This window comes from Pseudoliparis swirei, chromosome 17 (genome assembly GCF_029220125.1).
Source record: "Pseudoliparis swirei isolate HS2019 ecotype Mariana Trench chromosome 17, NWPU_hadal_v1, whole genome shotgun sequence".
In the NCBI taxonomy this organism is placed as follows: Eukaryota; Metazoa; Chordata; class Actinopteri; order Perciformes; family Liparidae; genus Pseudoliparis; species Pseudoliparis swirei.
Genome location: NC_079404.1, coordinates 16,441,769 through 16,464,838, shown reverse-complemented (window position 1 = coordinate 16,464,838; position 23,070 = coordinate 16,441,769). Strand labels below are relative to the sequence as shown.

The 23,070-nt window shown below is 42.7% G+C and overlaps 1 protein-coding gene across 1 annotated transcript in view; it reads left to right on the top strand.

Annotated features, from left to right (window-relative positions):
• Positions 1 to 23,070, top strand: part of mmrn2a (multimerin 2a) — a 28,681-nt gene that overhangs the window by 3,576 nt on the left and 2,035 nt on the right. Inside the window, exons 2-10 of the mRNA XM_056434870.1 lie at positions 6,300 to 6,422; positions 9,558 to 9,664; positions 10,185 to 10,265; positions 13,273 to 13,815; positions 18,555 to 18,976; positions 19,290 to 19,529; positions 19,878 to 20,342; positions 20,616 to 20,979; positions 22,358 to 22,912. Of these exons, the coding sequence (XP_056290845.1) occupies positions 6,300 to 6,422; positions 9,558 to 9,664; positions 10,185 to 10,265; positions 13,273 to 13,815; positions 18,555 to 18,976; positions 19,290 to 19,529; positions 19,878 to 20,342; positions 20,616 to 20,979; positions 22,358 to 22,912 (2,900 nt within the window). The remainder of the gene's footprint in view (positions 1 to 6,299; positions 6,423 to 9,557; positions 9,665 to 10,184; positions 10,266 to 13,272; positions 13,816 to 18,554; positions 18,977 to 19,289; positions 19,530 to 19,877; positions 20,343 to 20,615; positions 20,980 to 22,357; positions 22,913 to 23,070) is intronic.

Sequence of the window (23,070 nt, the reverse complement as noted above, 5' to 3'; positions counted from 1 at the left end):
TTAGCTGAAAGGAGAGAAAATCTGAGGCTTCGGAGGAATTTAAAGAAGTTTTTTTGTGTGTTTTATACATGTTTTAGTCATATTTGTAAAACATGTTACGTCTAATCTTCTTTTAATGTCTAATTTATTTGAGATATTTCAATATTTCACGTACCAGCCCAGTGACGATGGTGGAATAAGAATTGCTACAGAATGCGGTGCAATAAATCTCTTCTTCAGGTTGGACTTCGTTATGCATTGTTCATGTTAAAATATATATATTTAAACTATTTGTTTAATAATTTCATTGACCTTACATACTGATTTCCACATCATCAATGCAGTTTTCAGATTATTTTCCGTCTTTGTTTCACTTCACTGCTCTGAAATCCTCTTGAAACTTGCTTCAGAGAGAAAGAGATGCTCTTATTTTGAAGGGAAGTCTTCCTGTCTGTCATGGTGGCCTTCAGGGCCAAGAGGAGCATCGGGTCTTTAGTCTCGCTGTTGTGACCTTCAACCTCGTCGGCTGCTTGAATTGCAGCTCATCTTCTAATCGAAAGCCTCACTGAAATCCTTTCAAAGTAAAAGTTCATCCAACTTGAAATGAAGAGGAAGAAGAAGATGCTCAGCAGCCAGATTCAGATCAAAGAAAGCTCAGGCTGCGGATAATGTGACCATGAAGGCATCATTTACTGCTCAGTCAGGCGTTATCAGGAGACACACAGCTGGCAGATGAAAGGATGACACTCGGCGCCCAAAGAAAATTGGGAAAAATAAAAACAGGATTTAAAGGCAATGTCGTTATCAGACTGATGATGGTGCAGGTGAATCTGATCATGACCAACAATCAGAGGAGGTGTTTACGTCTGGAGACATCGTAGGCCGCATGACGAGAGACGGATGTTTAGGTATCAGAAGTGTTTTCTTACTTCTCTCTCTATCCACGAGAGAGCCCATCAAGACTGAAACTTCCTGACCAACAGCAAAGTTTTCCCTGTTGCAAAACATAAACAAGTAACCATGGCGACACATGCATGGCGTCGTTCATGTCGAGATACCGACGTACACGCCCCACACAACTGCCTCCCGTTGTTTTTGCTGTGGTTGTTGTGGCGGTTTGTTGAGTCCAGCCGGAGATGTCATGAAAGAAAAAAATATATGTTTTTGTGCACATCATTTATACATTTGAATCAGAATCAGAATCAGACAAATTTATTAGATACGTGTGTTCGACACATGAAGAATTTGACTTGGAGGCTGGCGTGTCCACATTAGAGGGACAAACAACACAACAACAATAAAAAACAATCAACAGTCGACATATAAGATACAAAATAAATCAAATAAGAGCGTGAAGTAATTTTTCTTTGTGACGCCTGTTGAGTAATTCAATAACTGATTTGATAGCAAGAAGTCTGATCCACACACTTCATATTTTATTCATTTATGAACACGATTTATACAACAGAACGGGGAAGAGAATAATACATGAAGTAAGTATGAAAACAAAAGAACAGCAGCAATCAAACACTGGTCAAGAGATAAATATCTCAACAACCTCATGTCACATTTCCAATGAACACGCTGCAGATGTTCCCGTGTCTCCAGATGGTGACCCCTTTGCATTTTAATGACCTCATGACCTTTTCCCCTCATGCCGCCCTGAGGACAAACACGACTGAGAATAGATAGAGTGCTGATATCTGAATGATACCTGCTGGTCACAGCAGATCCCTCCAGTCTTCTGCGGCCCTCGGGGATCCTCTGGTGTCGACATTCAGAACTCTTGGCCCTGCAGCAGAAACCCAACAGCTCGTTGATCTCCGTCTCTCTCAGGACGAGTGGAGGTCTCGCTCCCAGGGGGATCTTTTTTTTAATCGAATGCTCACAATATAAAACACGGCTAAAAAGTGACAGTTTTACACATCGCAGATGTGACACTTTGCGGTTCAGCCCCAGATAAAGAAAAGGTGTGTTCTGTGCTGTTAGACACGAGCGAAAAACACCAAATTAAATGAAACGACTGACTATTAGTGTTGGAAAGGCAGATATATCAAGGTTATTTTGTTTCATTTCAATTGCAAAAGCACAACGACAATCGAGGTAAAGAGACTTGGGGGGGGGGGGGGGATTTCTCGAATTTCCTCGAAAGCCTCGTCTGAGAGATTTCGGGGCAGCCCTGAAATATCTAAATTGAATGTAGTCATTTTCCTGTATATTCAAATCCCTGAACTGAAAGAATAACAAGATAATAGTCAAGCGCTTGTCAACGTGCGTGTTTATTTGTTTATTTGTTTATTTGTGTGTAACAATTTCGAACCCTTTGTGTCTAATATGCAGACGGTCTATTTATGCTGCGGTAGTCTTCAGCTGAACATTATTGTTTCTGTTTCTTTCTTGCACCAGGCACAATGTTCTCTATATGAATTCAAATGTATTTTTGCACAATTAATGTGTGTGTGTGCTCATGTGTGTATACCCTTGCACACCCCACCCCCCTCAAAAAGGGCTCCTCCTAAAACCTCAGGGTAATCACTTGCACCCGTATGCAGAAGAAGTCGGGGGCCTTTTACGTGTCCGGTTAGGAGTCTGTCGTCTCTAATCAAAACTATTTATTGATGTGATTTGATATTTAAGTACGGAAAGTTACTTTGGCATTCATTTATCACCAGTAGTTTAAATGTCTTAACACATTTGTATTCATTGTTCTTTAACAGTGTGCCCCAGTCTGATTCTGGGGCGCCTCAGACTAAACTAGGAAAGTTATATAATAGATAATAATATCTGAGATTTAAGCTGCATCATGTGAAGAAGGAACAGAAAGAGAGAGAGAGGCTTCAGTTGATGTGAATTCAGTCTGACAGGACAAAAGCTGAAGATTAAGATTAAAGATGGATTTTCTGATGTTGTTCCAGCCTCCTTTAATCTCTACATTTCCACTCGGCTTGTTGATGTCTTCAAACCCAGCTGTGCATTAAAAGTAGTATGGACCACGGACCCTGTTTACAGCCTAATTATAGACTGAATGAATATTTCTCTACAGCACACAAGTCACAGGTCAAAGGTTAAGGAGGATGGTGGGTCTATTTTCTGCTCTTTTATACTCCACTAAACTTCATAAATATTGTACCTCTTCCTGAACTACATGTATCTGACAGCAATCAAAAGTGCTCTCTGTGGAGTGCAGATCTCCACCAGGTGTGTGTCCCCTCCTCCCAAACCAAGAAGAAGAGTAGAATCTCACGGTGGTGTCCAGATGGTCACCCACGAGTTGCAAAAACATGCGAAAAGTACCCAACCGAGGTCAGAGCCTCACCTCAACCATCTCGAGAGAGTTTTTGCAACTTGTTGGTTACCGAGCCTCCGTGCTCCCGTACAGAAGAGTACAAAACAAGGTTTTTGTCATCTGGTTTCGTGCCTAACGTTAGCGGATCGTAACATCTAGGGTATGGAATTCATTTGCAGTTTTTGAGCCGCGACAAACGGCCACAACGTGGCAACAGAATAAATAAAGGGTTCGTTTTTGGCAAGGCGGATTGCAAGAAATGTATTTTTTCTGTTGAAGCAGTTGTTGTTTCCTTGAGGGTGGTGAAGGAGTGAGGAGACACACTTTATTGATGGCATCAACAACCAAACACATGATCCCCCCTTGACTTACATAATGAGCTTCACCTTTACCAGATGCATGGTACGCCGTGTTTTAAATTTTTTTCTATTGTTTTGAAACCCCACACGTCACACAGGGAGAAACAAATAGGCGAGACTCTAGATGTGTCGCAGTTGAGCCGAGCCTGCAGCCGAGTTTGTAGCCATGAAAAGGAAAAGGTTTTTACTGGATTAAGAAATGGGAACGCGCCTCCCTCCACTGGGCAGGAGGAGTTGCCATCTTTCAACAGCAGAAGCATCATAGTAGATGTATGAAACGACAACGTCAACGTGTCTCCGGTAGTTCAATTAATCAATAATTGGACATTTTGTATGTTTTATGTATTTCAAAACGTGTATTTGTTTGTTATTGCAGCTCGGGATATGGAGGAATCTCCTGGCAGGGGGTGGGTGTCTCTTTGGTGATGTCATAGCTCTCCACAGGAAATCACATGGGGCTTTTCTGAGTCAGAGGATTTTGTTCACATGTAGAAACAATGGATTTACAATTAGATCTGCGTGTAATAGCTGCTATCTGGCTCTCGCGTGGCGCAGGGCGGGTTCAGAGCAGCAGATATCGTTTGGAGCAGACACAAGGTACCACATGTTGCCGACTCGCAATGTCGGTCAACAATTTGAATGGCAAAAAATAAGGAACATTTAAAACACTTGTTTATGTCACTCTATGAACACTGAACACACACTTTCCCAAAAGGCAACGGGTCAAGAACGGGTTTAAAAACTCAAATGCATCTCTTGTGTACATACTTTGAAATTGAAAATACAATATTCGGCTTGCTTTTTTTTTCTCATTCCGGCACATCTTGGTGATGCACTTGTGTTTTCATGTATTTTCATTCACAGACCATACACCGATGTATGAATGTCTCTCGCTTGAAAAAGAAAAATCTCAAATAAGGTTGAAATAAATTTGTCCTCATCACATCCAAACACAATATAATGATCTTTAATTAAAGTAACAGGACTATATATATGATATATATATATGATATATTATATATATATATATATATCATATATATATGATATATATAGTCCTGTTACTTTAATGTATATATATATATATATGTATATATGTATATAAATATATATATATATATATTCCTCCACTCTCAGCATTCACCAGGACATTGAGTCTTTGCACAGAAACACTGCTGAGGGGTTACACTGTGTATTTCTATCATTTATTTATTTAGCAAACAAAGGTATCAGTTTTGTCTGGAGTAAGCGTTTTCTCACGATTTACTAACTCTGTATTAAGACTTTGTTGTTTGTTGGTGTAAAAAACATGAAGCTTGAACCGAAGCTTTTATGGTTAAGAACCTGGAAACAGATTATTGGGAAACTTTATCCTGCAGTGTATTGATAATATGTGGAGAACAAATACATTTGGTTCCCCCGGTTCACCACAACATATAATACAAATGCTTCGTGATCCACCCACTGAGGAGGTCCCGGGGGAAATGTAGAAGCGAGAGCACAGCTAAGCTCTTTTGGAACATTAATGGTTTCATATGTTTCTCCAAATCGCACAACACAAATGTCTACACACACTGGGTCGAGATCATAAACAGATTTTTTTTTTTTAAAGGATCAGAAAAGAGGGATGCTGTTCTATAAATGAAGACAAAACTGATACGATGTGAGTTTGTTTACCGAATGAATGGGTTTGTATAAAGAGTCACTTCCAGAAAAAGGAGAAACCAGAGTTAAGCAGACAGGAAGTGATGAGACAAACAGCTCAACATTAACATTACAACATCACAGTAAACACACATCAACGCCACGCAGAACAGATTAGCTGGAGGGTGGATGAGGTTTGTTTTTACCAGCCAACCCGACGTCAGGCAGCTCACACGCTCACAGACGGGCTCCTTGTCTATAATACATATACTATATATAAATATAATAATAAATACATGTAAACATTATGCTTTTTATCCAGCAAACCGGTCAACACAAACAGAAGCCGTGGTAATAAATGAACGAGTGTGCGTGCGCACACACACACACACAGGGGTGGTCTATGGTGACCCAAAACACACCTTAGCTCATGTCTGTAACCTTATGACCTCATCACACACACATGTTGATAGTTCATTTACGACAGCTGCTCATTGACTCTGATTGAAACCACACTTTGCCTCTGTGTGTGTGAGTGTGTGTGTGTGTGTGTGTGCGTGTGTGAATTCATTATATTTAGATTGAAGTGTAACCTCTTGTCATTAAGGTTCATGTTCAGACCTGAAAGTCCATCGCACTCCGCGTGCCAAATACTCAGCAGATTCATCCGCTGCTGAAAGTATTACCCAAAGAATGCAATATTTCCTCTTATTTATTCGAACATTATTGTTTTGTGGGAATAGTTTGATATTTGGAATAAAATACTAATCCTCTTCTTCTCTGAGAGTCCAATGTTCATTTTCACTGTCGGTTCAGTAAATGTGAGGCTCCAGCGGCCAGCAACGGGTTAGCTTAGCTTAGTATAAAGACTGGAAACAGATAGCCTGGCTCTAAATGTTGAGGGTCTGCGATGAGAGGACACTGTGTTTGACCCCTGACCCCAAACAGGAAAGAGGCAACAACAAAACTGCAAACAAGCAAATTCTCCCTCCGAGTGACCTCATCCGTCTTCCTGACTGACCCTTGTGCAGGAACTGGTGTGCGTTCGTGCAGCAGCGTGTGGTTACCATGGCGGTGGCGTGTGGAACAGAGAAGTACACCATCAAGTCTCAGAGTCCATGTCCGAGTGGGACGCTCGACTGTCAGCTGATCATGTGAGTACACACCAATACGTGTCAATACATATACAAGGAATGTGTCATGGCGGGTGGTGCGACAATAGACAATGACATTAACAACAATAAACAATAAACACAGTGCGATAATTAAAAATATAAATATAAGTATGAGGTAAAGTGCACAGACGGGCAGGATTCAGAAATGTAACAAGTCAAAGTGTATTTAAGGTGAAGAGTTATGTGTATTTAATAGTGCTGTGAAAAATAACGCGTTAACTCAGTTAATCCAATTACAGGTTTAACTAGTTTTTTAAAAAAACGCATTTAACGCATGCGCAGAATGAGCTTCCAATCCGTCTGTTGTTGGTCGTTGGGACGAAAAAAAAGTCACTTGCAAAATGAGCTTCCAATACACCACTTCAATCTGAACTCTGTCCGCTCTCATGCAGACGGTCTGTTCATCGGTAATGATCCTTCCGCAGGTTCACCTACGGAAACCTTGTGACGACTTTTACTTCCTGTAGATCAGGGGTCTCAACACGTCGATCGCGACCTGCCAGTCGATCGCGGCGTAGTGTTGGTAGATCGCATGACATTAAAAAGATTGGCCCGCCCCCTGACATGTTCTCTATAGCACGTCTTTGTTCTTTTATTAAACTAAACGTCTGTTGTTGATCGTATCTCCACAGCAGCATGTCATCTCTGTCTCTACGCGTTGCGTTAACACTTATCGATCTCCGTCTGGCGCGCCAAAGAGCTCCGTGCGCGCGCATCGGGACCGAGCAAAAAAAAAGTCGCTTGTCAATCTGTCCACCTTTAGATTGTATCATGGTGGAGTTCATGGTTGACAAACAAGAGAAAAATGCTCTGTTTAACCCTCCTGTTACCTTTACATTTACTAACATATTTTACCCTCGGGGTCAATTTGACCCCAGCAATTAAAACCTCCAGAAAATTATTAGAATTAATATTGTTTCCCAAGTTTAAGTGTGAGGTACTTTATGTTTGTTTGTTGACTACCTAAATAGCCCTTTAAATAAATAAAAAAGTTTATATTTCTGATATGTTTGACACAGTGAAAAACAGCCTGGGGTCAAATTGACCCCAAAGAACACCGACATTAAACATTGAATGGGGTCAAATTGACCCGAAAGGTAACAGGAGGGTTAAACATTCTGTTTAGGATGAAGATGTATTAATGTTCCATATGGAAGAAAACTGCTAAATAACTGCTGAGTTGCAGCACCATTGTATAGAAGAATGTATAAATGTATACAGTATATCCGTCTTTTGTCATAAATCTCTATGTTCTCACAAAATATACCGAGAATATCGGTAATATGTGATTAATCATGATTAATCCACAAAAACCTGTGATTAACCCGATTAAAAATTTTAATCGTTTCACAGCCCTAGTATTTAAGTGTATTTAAGTGTGTTTAAGTGTATTTTAGTGTATGTAAGTGTATTTAAATGAAGAATTAAGTGATGTGCAGGCGGGTGACCGGAAGGAAATGTCCTGGGGATAACAGGAAAAAAAGTTACAACTTTCTGATTCCGATTCATAAATATATTATGATACAAGTAAAAGTCCTGCATTGAAAATGTTACTTCAGTAAAAGTATGTAATTGTATTTGGGAAAATGTTGTTAAAGTATTAGAAGTAGAAGAAAATAGTCCAATGTGACCGTTATATATACATTTATACATCATCAGATTATTATAACTTAATGCATTTATGTCTCCATTAATTGATTAACTGTTTGATTTGTAAAAGTAATGAAAATATTGAGAAATCCCATCACAATCCTCAAAAGCCCAAAGTGTAGCTCACAACAACAAAAAACAGATGAGTTTAATAATAATTACAGGTTAGATAGTATTGTATTTTTTGCATTAGACCAAATTAAATTAATTAATTTTCCATATGCACTACAGAGAAGGAGTCGGTGGATTAATGCAAAATGCATTAAAAAGAAAATCATCCAAAAATGAGAATTCAAGACATAGAATAGAGCAGAAAGTAATATGTGTGATTTCAGTGCTACAGGTCAGTCAGCGCTGTTCAATCATTCTTCATGTTTGGCTTCGTGAAATAAAAACATGAGTTCGACGATTTTATTCCTGTTAAGATGTTAAATGTACAAACAACAGGATACAGCCTTGTTCCTGTCCCTCCTTTCATTGAAATTCTTATTATAATTATTCTCAGTAATTCCTGTTTTTTTTAAAATAAATAAAATCCAGTGGAGTGAGGAAATTATACCTGAAGCCTTTTTATGCAGAGGATCAAATCCTCATTAGGAAGGAGGACTGAACAGAACCTTCTCAGTTAAAGGAGGAATGTGTTCGGATATATTTCCAATACAAACCATCAGTTTCAAAATCCTTAAACGTCTCAGATCTCCTTTATGGATACCCAAAACTAATTTCACTGTCAATCTGTAGTTTATCTCAAGTGAATTTACTGAAGTACACATTCAAGGTGATTGTATTTTCATAATTTCCATTTAATAATACTTTAAATTTTTACTCCACTACATTTCATAATAGTTTAGAATACTATACTTTCCCTTGTGCAGTACTTTAACTGTGTGGGTACCTTTACTGAAATTATTTGAATATTTCTTTCATCGCTGATTATCCATAAGTTGTAATGTGGGGAAGAAAAAAGAAATCTAATGTACAGGAGAAGAAGTTAATACAGTGTGCCTGCATTACAACAGTTAATATAACGACCAACCTAAGAGACATTTCCTGAAATCTGATCCACAGTCACAACATCTCATTAAAACACATTAAATTAGATTTTCCAAATTTTAGCCGAAGGATCAGACGGACATGACGCGCAGTTTATACAAACCGTTTGCACTTAGCGGGCCCTGTTGAAAGCCCCTCAGACGAGGAATCCACACTGTCAAACAGATTCCAGTTGGATTCCAGTTCCTGGGAAGGTTTCAGGGGTTTTCATTTCCCCCCCGACAGCAGCAGAGCGCTGATCTGAGATCAGATCTCCATCCTCTTGTTCCAGCTGCTGTCTGTCTCATCAATGTTGTGATTTCAGGTGTGTTTCAGTTTCAAATGTGAGTTGTGGCTTCAACATATTTCTCTCTCCCTCTGTGTGTGTGTGTGTGTGTGTGTGTGTGTGTGTGTGTGTGTGTGTGTGTGCAGGTACAAGCTGTCCACCCGGCCGGTCTACAGGCAGAGGCAGCAGATCTCCACGGCTCTGCTGTGGCGCTGCTGTCCGGGACACGGAGGACACAACTGTGAGGACGCAGGTGGGTCAGCACAGGCATCGCTTTGTTGTCACCTGTGAAGGAAGAAGAAGTTCTCAGGTCAGATGTGGTGTAGGAATATACACTCTCTCATTGGTGAACGACCTGAATCAGCATTCACGCCATAAATACAGATATGTGCGTGGGAAAAGATCCACAGTCTGGGTTCAGGGTGGTTCTGAATAGAAACCCGACCTCTCGTTCTCCCTGTTCTAATTTAACAAAAACAGCTCAACTTTGCTATCGCTCAGGAATTTTATTCAGTCCAGATTTTGAATGTGTGTGTGTGTATATATATATATATATATATATATATGTGTGTGTGCGGGTGGGAAACTGCAGTGTTATCTAAAGAAGGACGTCCTCTCTTCTATTCTCAGCCTTTTTGTTTGTTCTGAAACTCAAAGTTTATCAATGAAAATACAAAAGTATTTCTTTTATCATGAACACATATACATATATAAATATGTCTAAGATGTTTTTGTTTCCAGTGTGTTTAAAGCGTGTTGTGTTTGACTCTCAGTCTCTGATGCACAACTGGATTCTGGAAGTTCAGCTCCGATTGAAGGATCTGAAAACGTGAGAACGGAGCTCCTCGCTCGAGGTACGAGGTCGCCGGCCACCTTCCACACACACACACACACACCTACACACACACACACACACGCACACACACATGTCTGATTCATGCCTGCTTCTTGAACAAAGTGAGGAAGCTGTGAAACAGTAGAGTGATGCTAACCCCCCCCCCCCCCCTCACCCCTCCACCCCCTCCATCCTCAGCCTGTAACACACGGTGACTCACACACACACCGAAAGAGTGGGCGAGTGCACCGATACGGTGACACATTGTACACTACAGAGAGGTCAGAGGTCACAGCAGCTTGACAGTGGATGAATGTTACTGTGACCTGATGAAGTAAAGGAAGCGGGAGCGGACCGGAGGTTTGTTTGTTTTAACTTCAGCCCAGCACAGGTGGATGGGGGTTAGATGGCCGCTCGGTGCTCAGGATCCTGGTGAAGGACGTTTCAGACGATGAGGAGCGGATGATGATGAACAGTGTTTGTGTATGTTGACCTTTCTTTAAAAGATGACCGCTAGATTTCCTGGCCTTTTCATGCTTTTAGATTGCAAATGGAAGTTTATTTTGAAAAGACCAAGTGTGCGGAACAAGCAGTTTGGTGAGATCAAGTTTGTTTGAGTTAATTACCAGCATTCATCGTTTTTTATTCTGTTTTTGAGTTTAAATGAAGTGGGGTTTACGACGGACCATCAGTGTCTGGACGTGGAGTCAGCCCATTGAGTTGTATTCATAGGTCACCTGATGGAGATCTGCACCAACGACTGGTGATTTCTTCTCTTCTCATTGAACTGGATTTGTCGCTTTCTGCCCTTCCAGTTGTCAGTCTGGTGGAACCATCGTGCAGCGTTTTGTCCTCCATGTACTAAATAACATCGGCCGTGTGCATAACATGAAATATTTATGAGTGCCACCGAGAACTCTGAGAATCAAAACAGTGTGTTTTTCAGACTAAAATAGATCTTTGGCCTTTAGGGGCCTTGATTCAACAAAGAAAGACAAACAAAGAGGCAGTCACACACACACACACACACACACACACAGCACACACACCTCCGATGGTACAGTCCGCTCCCACCACGCCTTTGATTGAACCGACTTCCTGCGAGCTGAAGTCAACGTAATTAAATAATCAACAGAACTGCGGCCCAGCAGAAACAGACGGGACACAATAACACCTTAAAATACAAACACCTCAGAGGTGAGTCATCACAATCAACTTTACAACCTGTTCACACACACAATGGATGTGTTTATGTCGAGAGAGAACAGAAACATACTGCTGAAGTTTGCAGTTGAAACATTTAAATAGTTAAAAATCAAAATGTAAGATAATAAAGGAAATGAATTGGTGTCTGAAGTTGAGATATTAAATTCATAAAAAGTGGCAGTTACAATGAAATGTTCTGCCATTAAACCTGAAACTTTATAAATAATGCTTTTTGGTCGTCTCTGTGTATAATTGGCATTGTTCAAGGTTTCTTTAATGTATTCAAGTTCACTTGAAGCTGATATGAAGCGTTCGTATTCTGGGTTAGACTCAAGTGGGGTTTTGCTGAGCTGGAGTGACGATAATAACCCAAACAGGGCAATTTTTTTAATAATATGGAGCTTTCGGAAGTGAATTTCTTATCATCTGTCCATTATTGGTTGGAAGATGTCACGTCATATTTTGTGCTCAGAAAGATCACTAACAAACACAGTCAAAGTTAAAAAGTTCTAAACCTTCAGTAGACATTGACATCTTTTGAGTTTAAGACCAAACTGTGTTCATTCTCAGAAATAACTGAGACGTTGAGGAATTAAGTCGCACCAAGTTTCTCTTGTTCCATATAAATATTACATCCTGGATTTAATCCAGACCAGGATGCTAATGTGGATTAACAATCTCACTGATGAGGCTCAACAGATAAGGAGGGAGATATTGCAAATCGTTCTTATTGTTAACAAACCCATAAACTACCTCCAGCTCTCACACAACATTTTCTTTCAAACATCGTTATTATAATATAATAATATTGATTACGTAAACCTTCAAAATAAGAGCGACTGTTTTAGCCGTGAGAATCGTTTCCACTCGGTCTCAGATGTGACGACTCTGCAGGTCGTCCTCCTCTTTTTGTTTCCTCTCCGGTGTTGCGGAGGCAGCTTGGTGTATTTATGCCCTGCACGCGGACTGCAGGCCACTGCCTGCAGGTCACTGCTACGGAGCTCCTTGTTCCGGCTGTCGCTCTGACTGAAAGTTTGAACAATGAATTCAGAAATACCCAAATGCATCAGTCTATTTTCCCATCAGCCCCCTCTGTCTCACTCTCTAGACGTCTGTCTGACTTCCTGTCGATTTCGCTCTCTCAGTTAATTTTGGCTCAGAAAACATGATTAATAAATCCAGTAAAGTAAAAAAGAAGTACAAGAAAGAAGCCACTATTAATACTAAATGTATTATTAACTTTAATTTGTTTCAACTTATGGGAAACATCCACGGCTGCCTCTGAATTCATGTGTTCATAACATTTAAAGATAACTTTATAATTGGTTGTGTTCAGTTCAGGGTCGCGAGACAGAGAAACATCCACACCTACGGGCAACAGGCTCCACACAGACTGCCCGGGATCAGGGAATCGAACCCCCGGGCCCCTCTTATATCCAACATCAACTTCCTCATTGATTTTATTGTTATAGAGCTTCAGGTTTTATTACTGCCAGACCACATGGGCCCATGTGTATCGTGTCTCTAGTGCGCTTTGGTGAAGCAGTTAAGGTCTTTGACATTAAAACAAAAAACATCGACTGTACAGCTTTCTTTTGGTGATTTGGTTCATATCTGATGATGTCATCAGTTGACAGGTGTGATTCACCTTTGGGCGGTCTCGTAAAAACACACTCAAAGCAGAAGCGTCGCTAATTGGTGACGTAACTCAAGGCTGACGGATCAATATTTCACTTTGAGGGTAGAGCCGCAGTATGATGATCCGTTCTGTTCTGTTCTGTTCTGCTTTCTTTTCTTCACATTTCTTTTGTGTGTTTCAGATCTGCAGAAGCTGCTCCAGCAGCGGCGCGTCGACCCAAACAGCGAACAGAATGACCACCAGACACTGTATGACACCGGTTACCAGGACAACCAGCACAACCAGCATAACATCACAGACCAAGCCCTGGACCTGGTCCTGGACCTGGATCCAGCTCTGGACTCAGCCCTGGATCAGCACCAAAACCATAACCCTCATCCCACTCCTCAGCACCCCACGGACACGTACGACCATCAACCCCACCAGCCCATCAAGCACCTGGACCTTGCCCTGGACCCAGCCCTGGACCCAGCCTTGGACTCTGCCCTGGACCTCGACCCAGCCCTGGACTTGGACCAGGACCTGGACCCAGCCCTGGCCTTGGAACTGGACCAGCACCACAACCCAAACCCTCATCCCACTCCTCAGCACCCCACGGACACGTACGACCGTCACCCCCACCAGCCCATCCAGCACCACCCCCACCAGCCCCATCAGCCCATCCAGCGCCACCCCCACCAGCCCCATCACCCCCATCAGCCCATCCAGCACCATCATCTTCCTGGTGAGTTTTGATCCAATGTGACTTTTATGCAACACTTTTGCTTGACCAATCAAAATGGCTGCTGGGGAAACATTGAGCTGTTTTTTGGTGATGACATTTGATGTTTTTACAGATGTTTCCTTTAGATAATGTCAATAATTCTAACGTATTCCTAACATCGTTGCGGTTGAGACTGAAACATTGTGAAAGTGTCATTTTGGGCTCTGGTTATATTTTCACTATTTTAACAAACCAAACAATCAATCGATTAATAAAGAAAATAATCAGCGCAAATAACCCATAATCAAAATTAGATCCACCATACACATACCAAACACATAATGATCCAACTACTACATGATGATCATTAAGGTTTGTGTGTGTGCGTGTGTGTGTGTGTGTGTGTGTGTGTGTGTGTGTGTGTGTGTGTGTGTGTGTGTGTGTGTGTGTGTGTGTGTGTGTGTGAAGGCAGTTGGAGTTGATACAAATCCTAATGTTTCATTCATATCCTATGACTAATAACACTGAGCTTCATTCCTCTGCAAATGACACCTCCGGTAACCACACACACACACACACACACACACACACACACACACACACACACACACACACACATGCACACACTTCCTCCACAGGAAATCCTTTCTTTCTTCTGTCTTGTGTGTTCGTGGACTTTAAGATGACACTGTATTACACTTCCTGTGTCACCAGACCAGCATGTGCATTACATCACACACACACACACACACACACATACACACACACGCCACTTCCTCTGTCCTGTATGGAGCTTGTTTGGGGATCGGCCTCGCTCTCAGGTTCCCACAGTGCTCAGTTCTCTCTGACCTTTGACCTCCCACCGTCCAGCATTACATCATCCTTAAAGGAACATTCTGCAGCTCCATCAGTCCCTTCAAATCCGTCATCACTTTTTTAGATTGATGTATTTCCTTCCCGGCAAGACTGTTCAAAAAACCCTGCATGTATGTTTATTGGAGGATACTCTTATACTTGAATGTGTGTGTGTTGTAATATTAAGTATATTAAGTATGCCGAATTCCGTGTGAGCAGCTCCTGTTTACGACGCACCCACGGATGTACAGACAACTATCACTGGAGTACTTTGATTCTGGCCTAAAAAACATTATGATTCTATTGAGGTTTAGCTGCAAGATAATGAGCCGCAGATCTTTCAACAAATTGTCATAAAAGCATAAATCTATTTTAAACATTATGGGCGAACTGACCAGGTGATAAAAACAGAGGTTTCCATTGTCTTCAAGTGTTCTCGTCCGGCTGTTAGCGGCTGTGTTGTCTCGTTTCCCCACACGTCTCATTAAAGTATCGCCTTACCTTTTTAATTGTGACATTTACAACAAAACGTCAGAAGAAGAAAACAGAACCACAGTTGTTTTGTGCGGACAGGAAGTCGACTCGTCTCCGGGTCCGTAAATCACACAATCATTAGCTAGGAACACTGCCAGCTGACCGGGGTGTGTTGGATTTCAACCTCCAAAGGCCCCCGCGGCCCCGCAGCCCCCACCCCGCCACGTCGACCTGAGACTTCCTGTCGCAGCGTGGCCTCACTGTACTGTGACCTTTGACCTCTCAGAACACTGCAGCATGTGGTTGAGATGGGTCAGTTGTAATGAAAACAGGTTGTGTTAAAAAGCGTCTGTTTATGTATGTGTGTGTGTGTGTGTGTGTGTGTTTAAGGTGGTTGTGTCTGGACTGTGTCTCCAGAGGACAGCGACAGCAGTGACCCAAGGCAAACACACACTCACGTTTGTATTTCTATTCCTGTGGGGACCCCTTCATTGCCATGATGCATTCCTCTCCCCCCCCCCCCCCCCCCCCACACACACACACCACCCCCTTTACCCTAAACTGAACCAAGTCAAACGGCCCTTTGAAGAAGTGAAGACTGGAAACAGATAGATATCCTCACTTTAAAAATTCTTAATTTGAAAAAGAACATGCTCCGACGTTAGCGTTAGCTGTGTTCGTTAAACATTGCTTTTATTTTGTCCCATGACATGTTTGACCATTCTGATTTCATGGACTATATCAATATCTATATATATACAACAGGTGTTTTCACATTCCTCGACTGAAGGAGATGTCTCAGGACTTAAATATACCCAATACTTAAACGTCTTCAGGGAAACAACACGGTGTAAGTGTGTTCAGTCAAATCATTACAGAAATTATTGGAAGACACTTTTCATATATATATATATATATTAGGGCTGTCAGCGTTAACGCGTTAATCTATGCGATTAATTTGGCCGCCTTAACGCACTAAAACATTTTAACGCAATTTTTATTTTATTTTTATATACTTTATTAATCCACAAGGGGAAATTAGTTCTCTGCATTTAACCCATCCTTAGTTATTAAGGAGCAGTGGGCTGCAGTGATGCGCCCGGGAAGCAACTGGGGGTTCAGTGCCTTGCTCAAGGACACTTCGACTTGCTTCCGGTGTTCGTTGAAGTTGTTACACTCCTCTGAGTGTCAAACCGCGGCAGTACGGTTTGACACTGTTTCCGTTTTTAAAACAATTATTTCTCCGCAAAAATAAGGAGCAGAAATCAGTTTAACTCGTGGATGAATCAGTCGGGTTTCCTCCTGCTCCTCCTTCCTTCCGTCTCCCCCTCTGATACACAGAGGAACGGAGGGCGACGTGTCGGGTGACGCGCGGAAAGAACTCGTCACACGAAACCTTCACCGTGATTGGTCAATCTGTTTGTCTGTCAACATTTTGCGAAAAAAACAACCAATGATCACTCAGTAAATCACAAGGACCTCCCACCACACATGTGAGGCTCTATAGCAGCCTGTCAGTCAGAGAAGCAGTTTTGTCTTTAAAAAGAAGGAACAAACTTTCAATTGCGATTAATCGCGATTAATCGCGATTAAAAGTTTGTAATTAATCGCAATTTCACAATGTGCGATTAATTAGTTAATTTTTTTAATCGATTGACAGCCCTAATATATATATATATATATAGTATGTCTAGACCATGCTCTATATATATATACATATTGAGACCCAACATTCGCCAATGAGCGACAGTGGCATGAGCAAAGCTCCCCTTTAAAGGGTAGAAACGTGGCTCTGGGTGGGCGGCCATCTGCTTTGACTGGTTGGACGTGACTCTGTCAGCAGAAGTTACACGTGGAGTCTGCTGGTCTGACTTCTTCTTTTTTTAGGGGTAATAGATTGGCACCAGTGTCAGGGCCTTAACAGAAGATGTGTTACTGTGGTGGGTCACGTTATGACGCGAAAAAGGCATCCTTGTGAAAGGCATCTGCCTTTTTTGGGTGAAGCTGGTTGGAGGCTGTTTTAGGATCTTTTTTAAGCAAAGAAAACTAAGAAAACGTTGGCTCTCTACCCATCATCAGTTAAATGCAGTTCGTAAAAGTATCACGTAAAATATGAAAATACTCAAGTTAAGTTCAAGTATTTAATATATATATATACTCAAGAACAATAATTGAGTATTTTTTCTTTATTGTATTTATCCCATAATCACGTCTAATGAGACAAAATGAAAACATAACGTGACATAACTTTGTATTCACAGTTATTGTCTGCTGGTGGTTGTAAAAACAGGGATTCCTGAATAATAATATCAGAAAGCTTAAAAGGATTTCATGCCAGTTAGCCAGAAACAGTGGATGTGATAGGAATCTCGGGGCTCGTCCACTGAGAGGAGATTAATGATTCAAATATCATCAGGAGGCAGATAAGTAGCAGGAAACGTAAGCACAGTTGGGTTTGTTTCCACCAGAAACAACAACAACACTCAACCCCCCCCCCCCCCCCCCTCCGAGGCCTCTCAGGCCTCCGGTGAACGAAGTCCAGCTGGAGGACCGGCGGCGTCCCGCGGTCAGTGTGTGTTCTGGCTTCTACTGAACCAACAGGAACAAACCGGATGGAAACTCATCTTATCTCCCCTCCTCTGATGGAAACTGGGCTGGTGTCATTTTGGACTCAATCTCTCTCCGCCGGTCTTTCTGTGTGACACCGTCAGTGTTTTCGGAGGCCTCCGAGACACTTTTAGGTTTTTTTGTTTCCCCGCTGGAGCGAGGTTTTTTCCGCGTGAATGCTTTCGCTGTGTTTATATTCCAATTTGGAAAAAAGGTTCCACTGGTTCCACTTTAGAGCGAAGCCAACCAACTATACCCGTCCCCAGAGAGCCATGAATAACCAGACTGTGTGTGTGTGTTCTCTCTTGATTACATTTGTGTTTTTGTGAGTGTGGGTGGGTGCATAAAAAGCTTTTATTCTTCTTTTTTGTAGCTTTTCTAAAAATGGTAAAGTCTGGTATATATTTTTCCAGCGGACGAATCCTCCAAAAAATGATGATGTACTTTTCAGTGCGGACATCAAGAGATTAAACGATAACATAACATGCCATGACTGTATGTACGATTCTGGTGGTACTATTGATTCCTCTAAATATTAAAATATAGAACATTTGGCATTGCTGTGATTCTATATTTTAGTTTGATCATAATATATATTTATTTATAAATATGATAACTAAAAAAAGTCATTTTTAGAGTAAAATAATGACATTATTTTGGAGCTGGGGATGTGGGCAGCGGGTCATTTTTTGTTGAGAGTTAGTTATTGATGATCAGTGGATGGTTTTTAGTGAGAGGTATATAGTTATTGATGATAAGTGGATGGTTTTTGGTGAGCAGCCTCGAATAAAAACATTCTCTGTAATTTGTAATTTCTTTTTTAGATGCCGACGCCCTCCCACACTCAGAACCCCCTCCCGCCGTCTCCGTCCCCGACATGATGACCCTGCTAATGTCCCAGCTGCAGCCGGTCCTGCTGGGCTTCACCCGCTCACTGGAGCACCTGAGCCGGCAGGTAGGGGAGCTGGTCCGCGACGTGGCCGAGCTGAAGAGCGGCCAGCTGGAGGCGGAGATGCAGGCCGGGCCCCCGGCCAGCCCCCAACTGGACGAGGAGGCGGAGGAGCGCCTGGATGCCAAACTGGACGAGGCGTTCCAGCATGTCAGGGAGGTCCAGAGGCAGGTGGAGCGACAGCGGACAGACATGGAGAACAGGCTGCACTCCCAGCATGCAATGCTGCACTACAACCTCACCAGCTTCAAGACGGACATCGACGTGAAGCTGAAACGCCACCAGAAGATGCTGCAGGTCGGTGCTCTCTATGGAGCATCCTCTAGTCTATAAATGTTTCCATTTTGTATTTCATTATACATTTTTTTAAGCAATTAATTCAATCTTACTTCATCCAATCTTCCAGAAAATAAAACCACATTAAATATTTAAGAGGTCTTATCTTTCTCTGGTTAGCAGACAAGGGAACCTCGAAGTAAATTATTAAAGTTTTATTGAAAGCATTTGTAATGCTCACGGAGGTGTTATCAGCAGGTTTCTTTTAATATCTGTATTTGATAAGAATGATTAAACACCGTCATAGCCGTGTAACTTCTGTCTCTGATCCCAGCTCAGCCTGCAGACCATAAATACTACACTAACTGAACTGAAGCTGGACCAGGATCAGACCACTGAGGATCAGACCACTGAGGATCAGACCACTGAGGGTCCGCTGGAGGATCAGACCACTGATCATCCCCCTCCTCCCTCCCTGCTTACCCCCAGCCCGCCGCTGCAGCCCTCACACACCTCGGCGCTCTGGGAGGCCATCGAGCGCCTGGACAACATGGTGGTCAACAACACAGTGAAGGTGGGTCAAACCAAAACACATGTATTCCCTCGGGATCTGTGTTACCCATAATTCTGTTCAGTCACTGTCAGCCATCAGGACTATAATATCCACAGCAGAACGTGTGTTTGGACTCACAGACTCAGAGTGACTGAAGTCAACATTAAGCGTCATTAAAACAAGTTATTTATCTCTCGATAGAGGTGTCATGACTCATACGTATCTTGTTTTTGTGCCTGTACTTTTTGCTTTTATGATATAATACATCATATGATACATGAAATCAACCAAACAGACGACAAGCTACTGAAGAAATGAGAAAAAAGGTTTAAAAGCCGAATTAGATGCATGAATAAATTCCTGGTGCAGGTGGACGGCCTGATGGAGGACATGGAGGGGACGTCGGGGGACGTCCAGCTGCTGAGGCGAGACCTGAAGGAGCTGGAGAAGCACATCAACCAGACGGCCCGGAACGGTCAGGTCCAGTTCATGGAGACGGGGCTGGAGGTGGAGGCGGCGAGAGTGGCGGTGCTGTGGCAGGTGGGCGAGCTGACGGGGAACCTCAGCCGGCAGGGCGAGCGGCTGCGTGAGATGGACGTGGACGTGGACTATTTGTACGAAGCCTTCTACAAGCAAAACTCCAGCACGGACTGCGACTGCAAGGGCCTGAGGGCCGCTGTTGCTCGACTGGAGAGGGGCGTGGCTAATGTGACGGAGCTGGCCAATGACAACAGATTAGCCCTGGACGAGGAGAGCGACGGGGTGGGGGGCCAGTGGAGCGAAGCCGGCTACTGGGAGCCGGCGGTGGAGGCGCTCCAACATGGCCTCCAGCAGGTATGGAAAATAAACATAGTTTGGTAGTTTTCTACGAAAGTAAATGACTATAAAAGTAGCTTTATATTGAGTTTCATTGTTTATAGTAAAGGAGCAAAGGCCCCTAAAAGTGGAGATCCCCCTACAGGCAGAATAGAGTACAGCCTTGTTTTCATAACTTAAATGTTCAGAGACATTTCCCTCACAAGTTGGTAAAGACCAAAAACAATAATACAACAATAACACTAATTAAAAGGAAACCTCACGCTCTCGGCCCTCCCCTCCGTCCTGCAGGTGAAGGAGTCTGTGGCCTCGGAGCGCAACAGGACCACGACTCTGGATCACAGCCTGGACCGGCTGAGCAGCTCGGTGAAGGTCGCCGTGGCAGAGGTCTCCGTCCTGAAGGAGGCGGACCGGAAGCTTTTGGGGGAGATGCACCACCTGTCCGCCTCCTTCAGGTCTCTGCTGACGGACGCCATACGACACAGCGACGTGCTGGAGCTGCTGCTGGGGGAGGAGGTGCTGGAGTTCTTGGAGTGGCCCGTCCAGGATCAGGATTCCCACTCCATCCCAGCTCTGAAGGAGCAGCTGAGGCTCCTGCAGGAGCAGCAGAGAGGACACGGCCTGAGCATCAGCTCAATGCTGGGAAACGAGCCAGGTAGGAGCCACCCGGAGGAAGCTGCTGGTACTTCAGCTGTAACACATACAAAGAGTTTAATGTTAGTTAAAGTACAATTTAGAGGTCCTTGTACTTTGTAACTCAAGTTATCAAATAGGTGTAGTGTTATTTATAAAGCTACCCAGCACTATATACAATATTTTAAATGAGGTCTACCTTTATCAGCTGCATTATGACAGTGATGAACACATGAATGTATATATCTTTTTTAATCTAATAATATTGTGTAAATATTATCCTGAAATAGGCCATTCTGCATAATATGCAATTTGTTTATGTATATTTTGAAGTGAATGCTATTTACTTCTTTACCATCTTCCCTTATTTATCTTAACCTTTATTTCACCAGGTGAATCTCAAGGTTGGAAAGTGTTTTTGCTAAAATTCAAGGCATTTCTATCTTTAAAGAACTTACACAAACACAACTACACTCAACATAACGGATGGCAAACAACACAGAGTGATACAAATATATACACATAAGACAAATATAAATAAACTAAATAAATAAATACGTTTATTTGGTCTCTTCACAACTATATTTGAATGTACCTTATGGGAGTATAGTGTGAAAATAGTCAGAACATTGTAAGTCAAATCCAGGTTTCTAGCAGCACTTCGTGGCGGCTGGGAGGAACTACAACTCAATACTGGAGAAATAGAATCTGAGGCTACAGATTAAGTGAATGTTCAGTGTATCGACTCCTTCACTGAGACACACATATTCAGATTCTGTATTTCATTCCTAAACTCACAGGCAGCAGGTTGTTTATTTTCATATTGTGTCCCATCTACTTTCACATGTGTTTGATTTAAAGCTTGATTTAACTGCTCAAACTGTCACAGTATCCAGATGCAACAGATGCACACATGCACACATACACACACACACACATACACATACACACACTCTCACACTGACTTTATGATGTGTTGTCATCTTTTGTCTTATAATAAAAAAACGTATCAAATATGACTCAAGATGTTGCCACTGGTAGCCCATGTGATAAACCCAATGGAGCTGGGCAACATCTTCTTCACATATATTTATTTTAAGCTAAACGTCTCATCCTGAACGAAGGTGTGACACGTTGTGAATGAAAACATTTGGTTCATGTCGTGTTCCCACTATGTGTACAGGAAGGATCCCTCTGAGATGTAGTATGTATAAAGTTACATCAAATGGAAATACTGATGTACACAAAATACAAGTAACATTTGCAGTATTTAAGGAATGTTTTGCCTTTATTAGATAAAACAGAGGAGATGTAGATTAAAAAGGGATGATTCGATGCAGCATCTTAAAACTCCAGACCTTTAATACAATGCCTCTTTTCTTTCTCCTTCTGCGGCCCAGGAGGTAAAGCGGAGAAACCATCTGCTGACCAGCCCTCCTCCTCCTCCTCCTCCTCCTCCTCCTCCTCCTCCTCGACCCATCTTCTCTCTGACGACCGGCTCCCCGTAAACATGAGGAGGAGCAGCGATGGAGTTCCGGCCCGCGAGCGCCAGCTGCTCCTCCACCCCGAGGGGAGGCGTCCGGAGCACGGAGGAGACGGCAGCGATCTGTGGAACCTGGAGAAAACGGTGGAGGAACTGAGGCTGAAGGTGCTCCGGCTAGAGGAGAGATCCGGCAACACTTCAAGCGAGAGGGAGGCGGCTCCGCCCGGTGACCTGGAGGCCAGGCTGCAGGTGGAGGTGATGAGGCTGAAGAGGGGCCTGGAGGAGCATCTGAGGTTGTTCAAGAACGTCTTCAGCAACGCCGACGTGCTGGCGGGATCCGACGCCACGCTGGAGCTCGACAAGCTGTGGCAGCTGGTGAAGAACAAAGACGGAAAGAAAGAGAAGAAGAGAGGAGGATCAGAGGGAAGAGGAGGAGGAGGAGGACACCATCGGAGCAGGAGGGAGACATCAGGTGAGAGGAGACTCGATGTTTTTGTGTTTTGCGGTGAAAATAAAGTAACTTTTTTTCACATCTTTTTTTGTGTGTGATTGTAAAGTATGTCGTAACAATTTCACATCTTAATTCACAAAAAGTGTCACGCTGTCTTAAAAAAGTGTTGTGTGCCATAT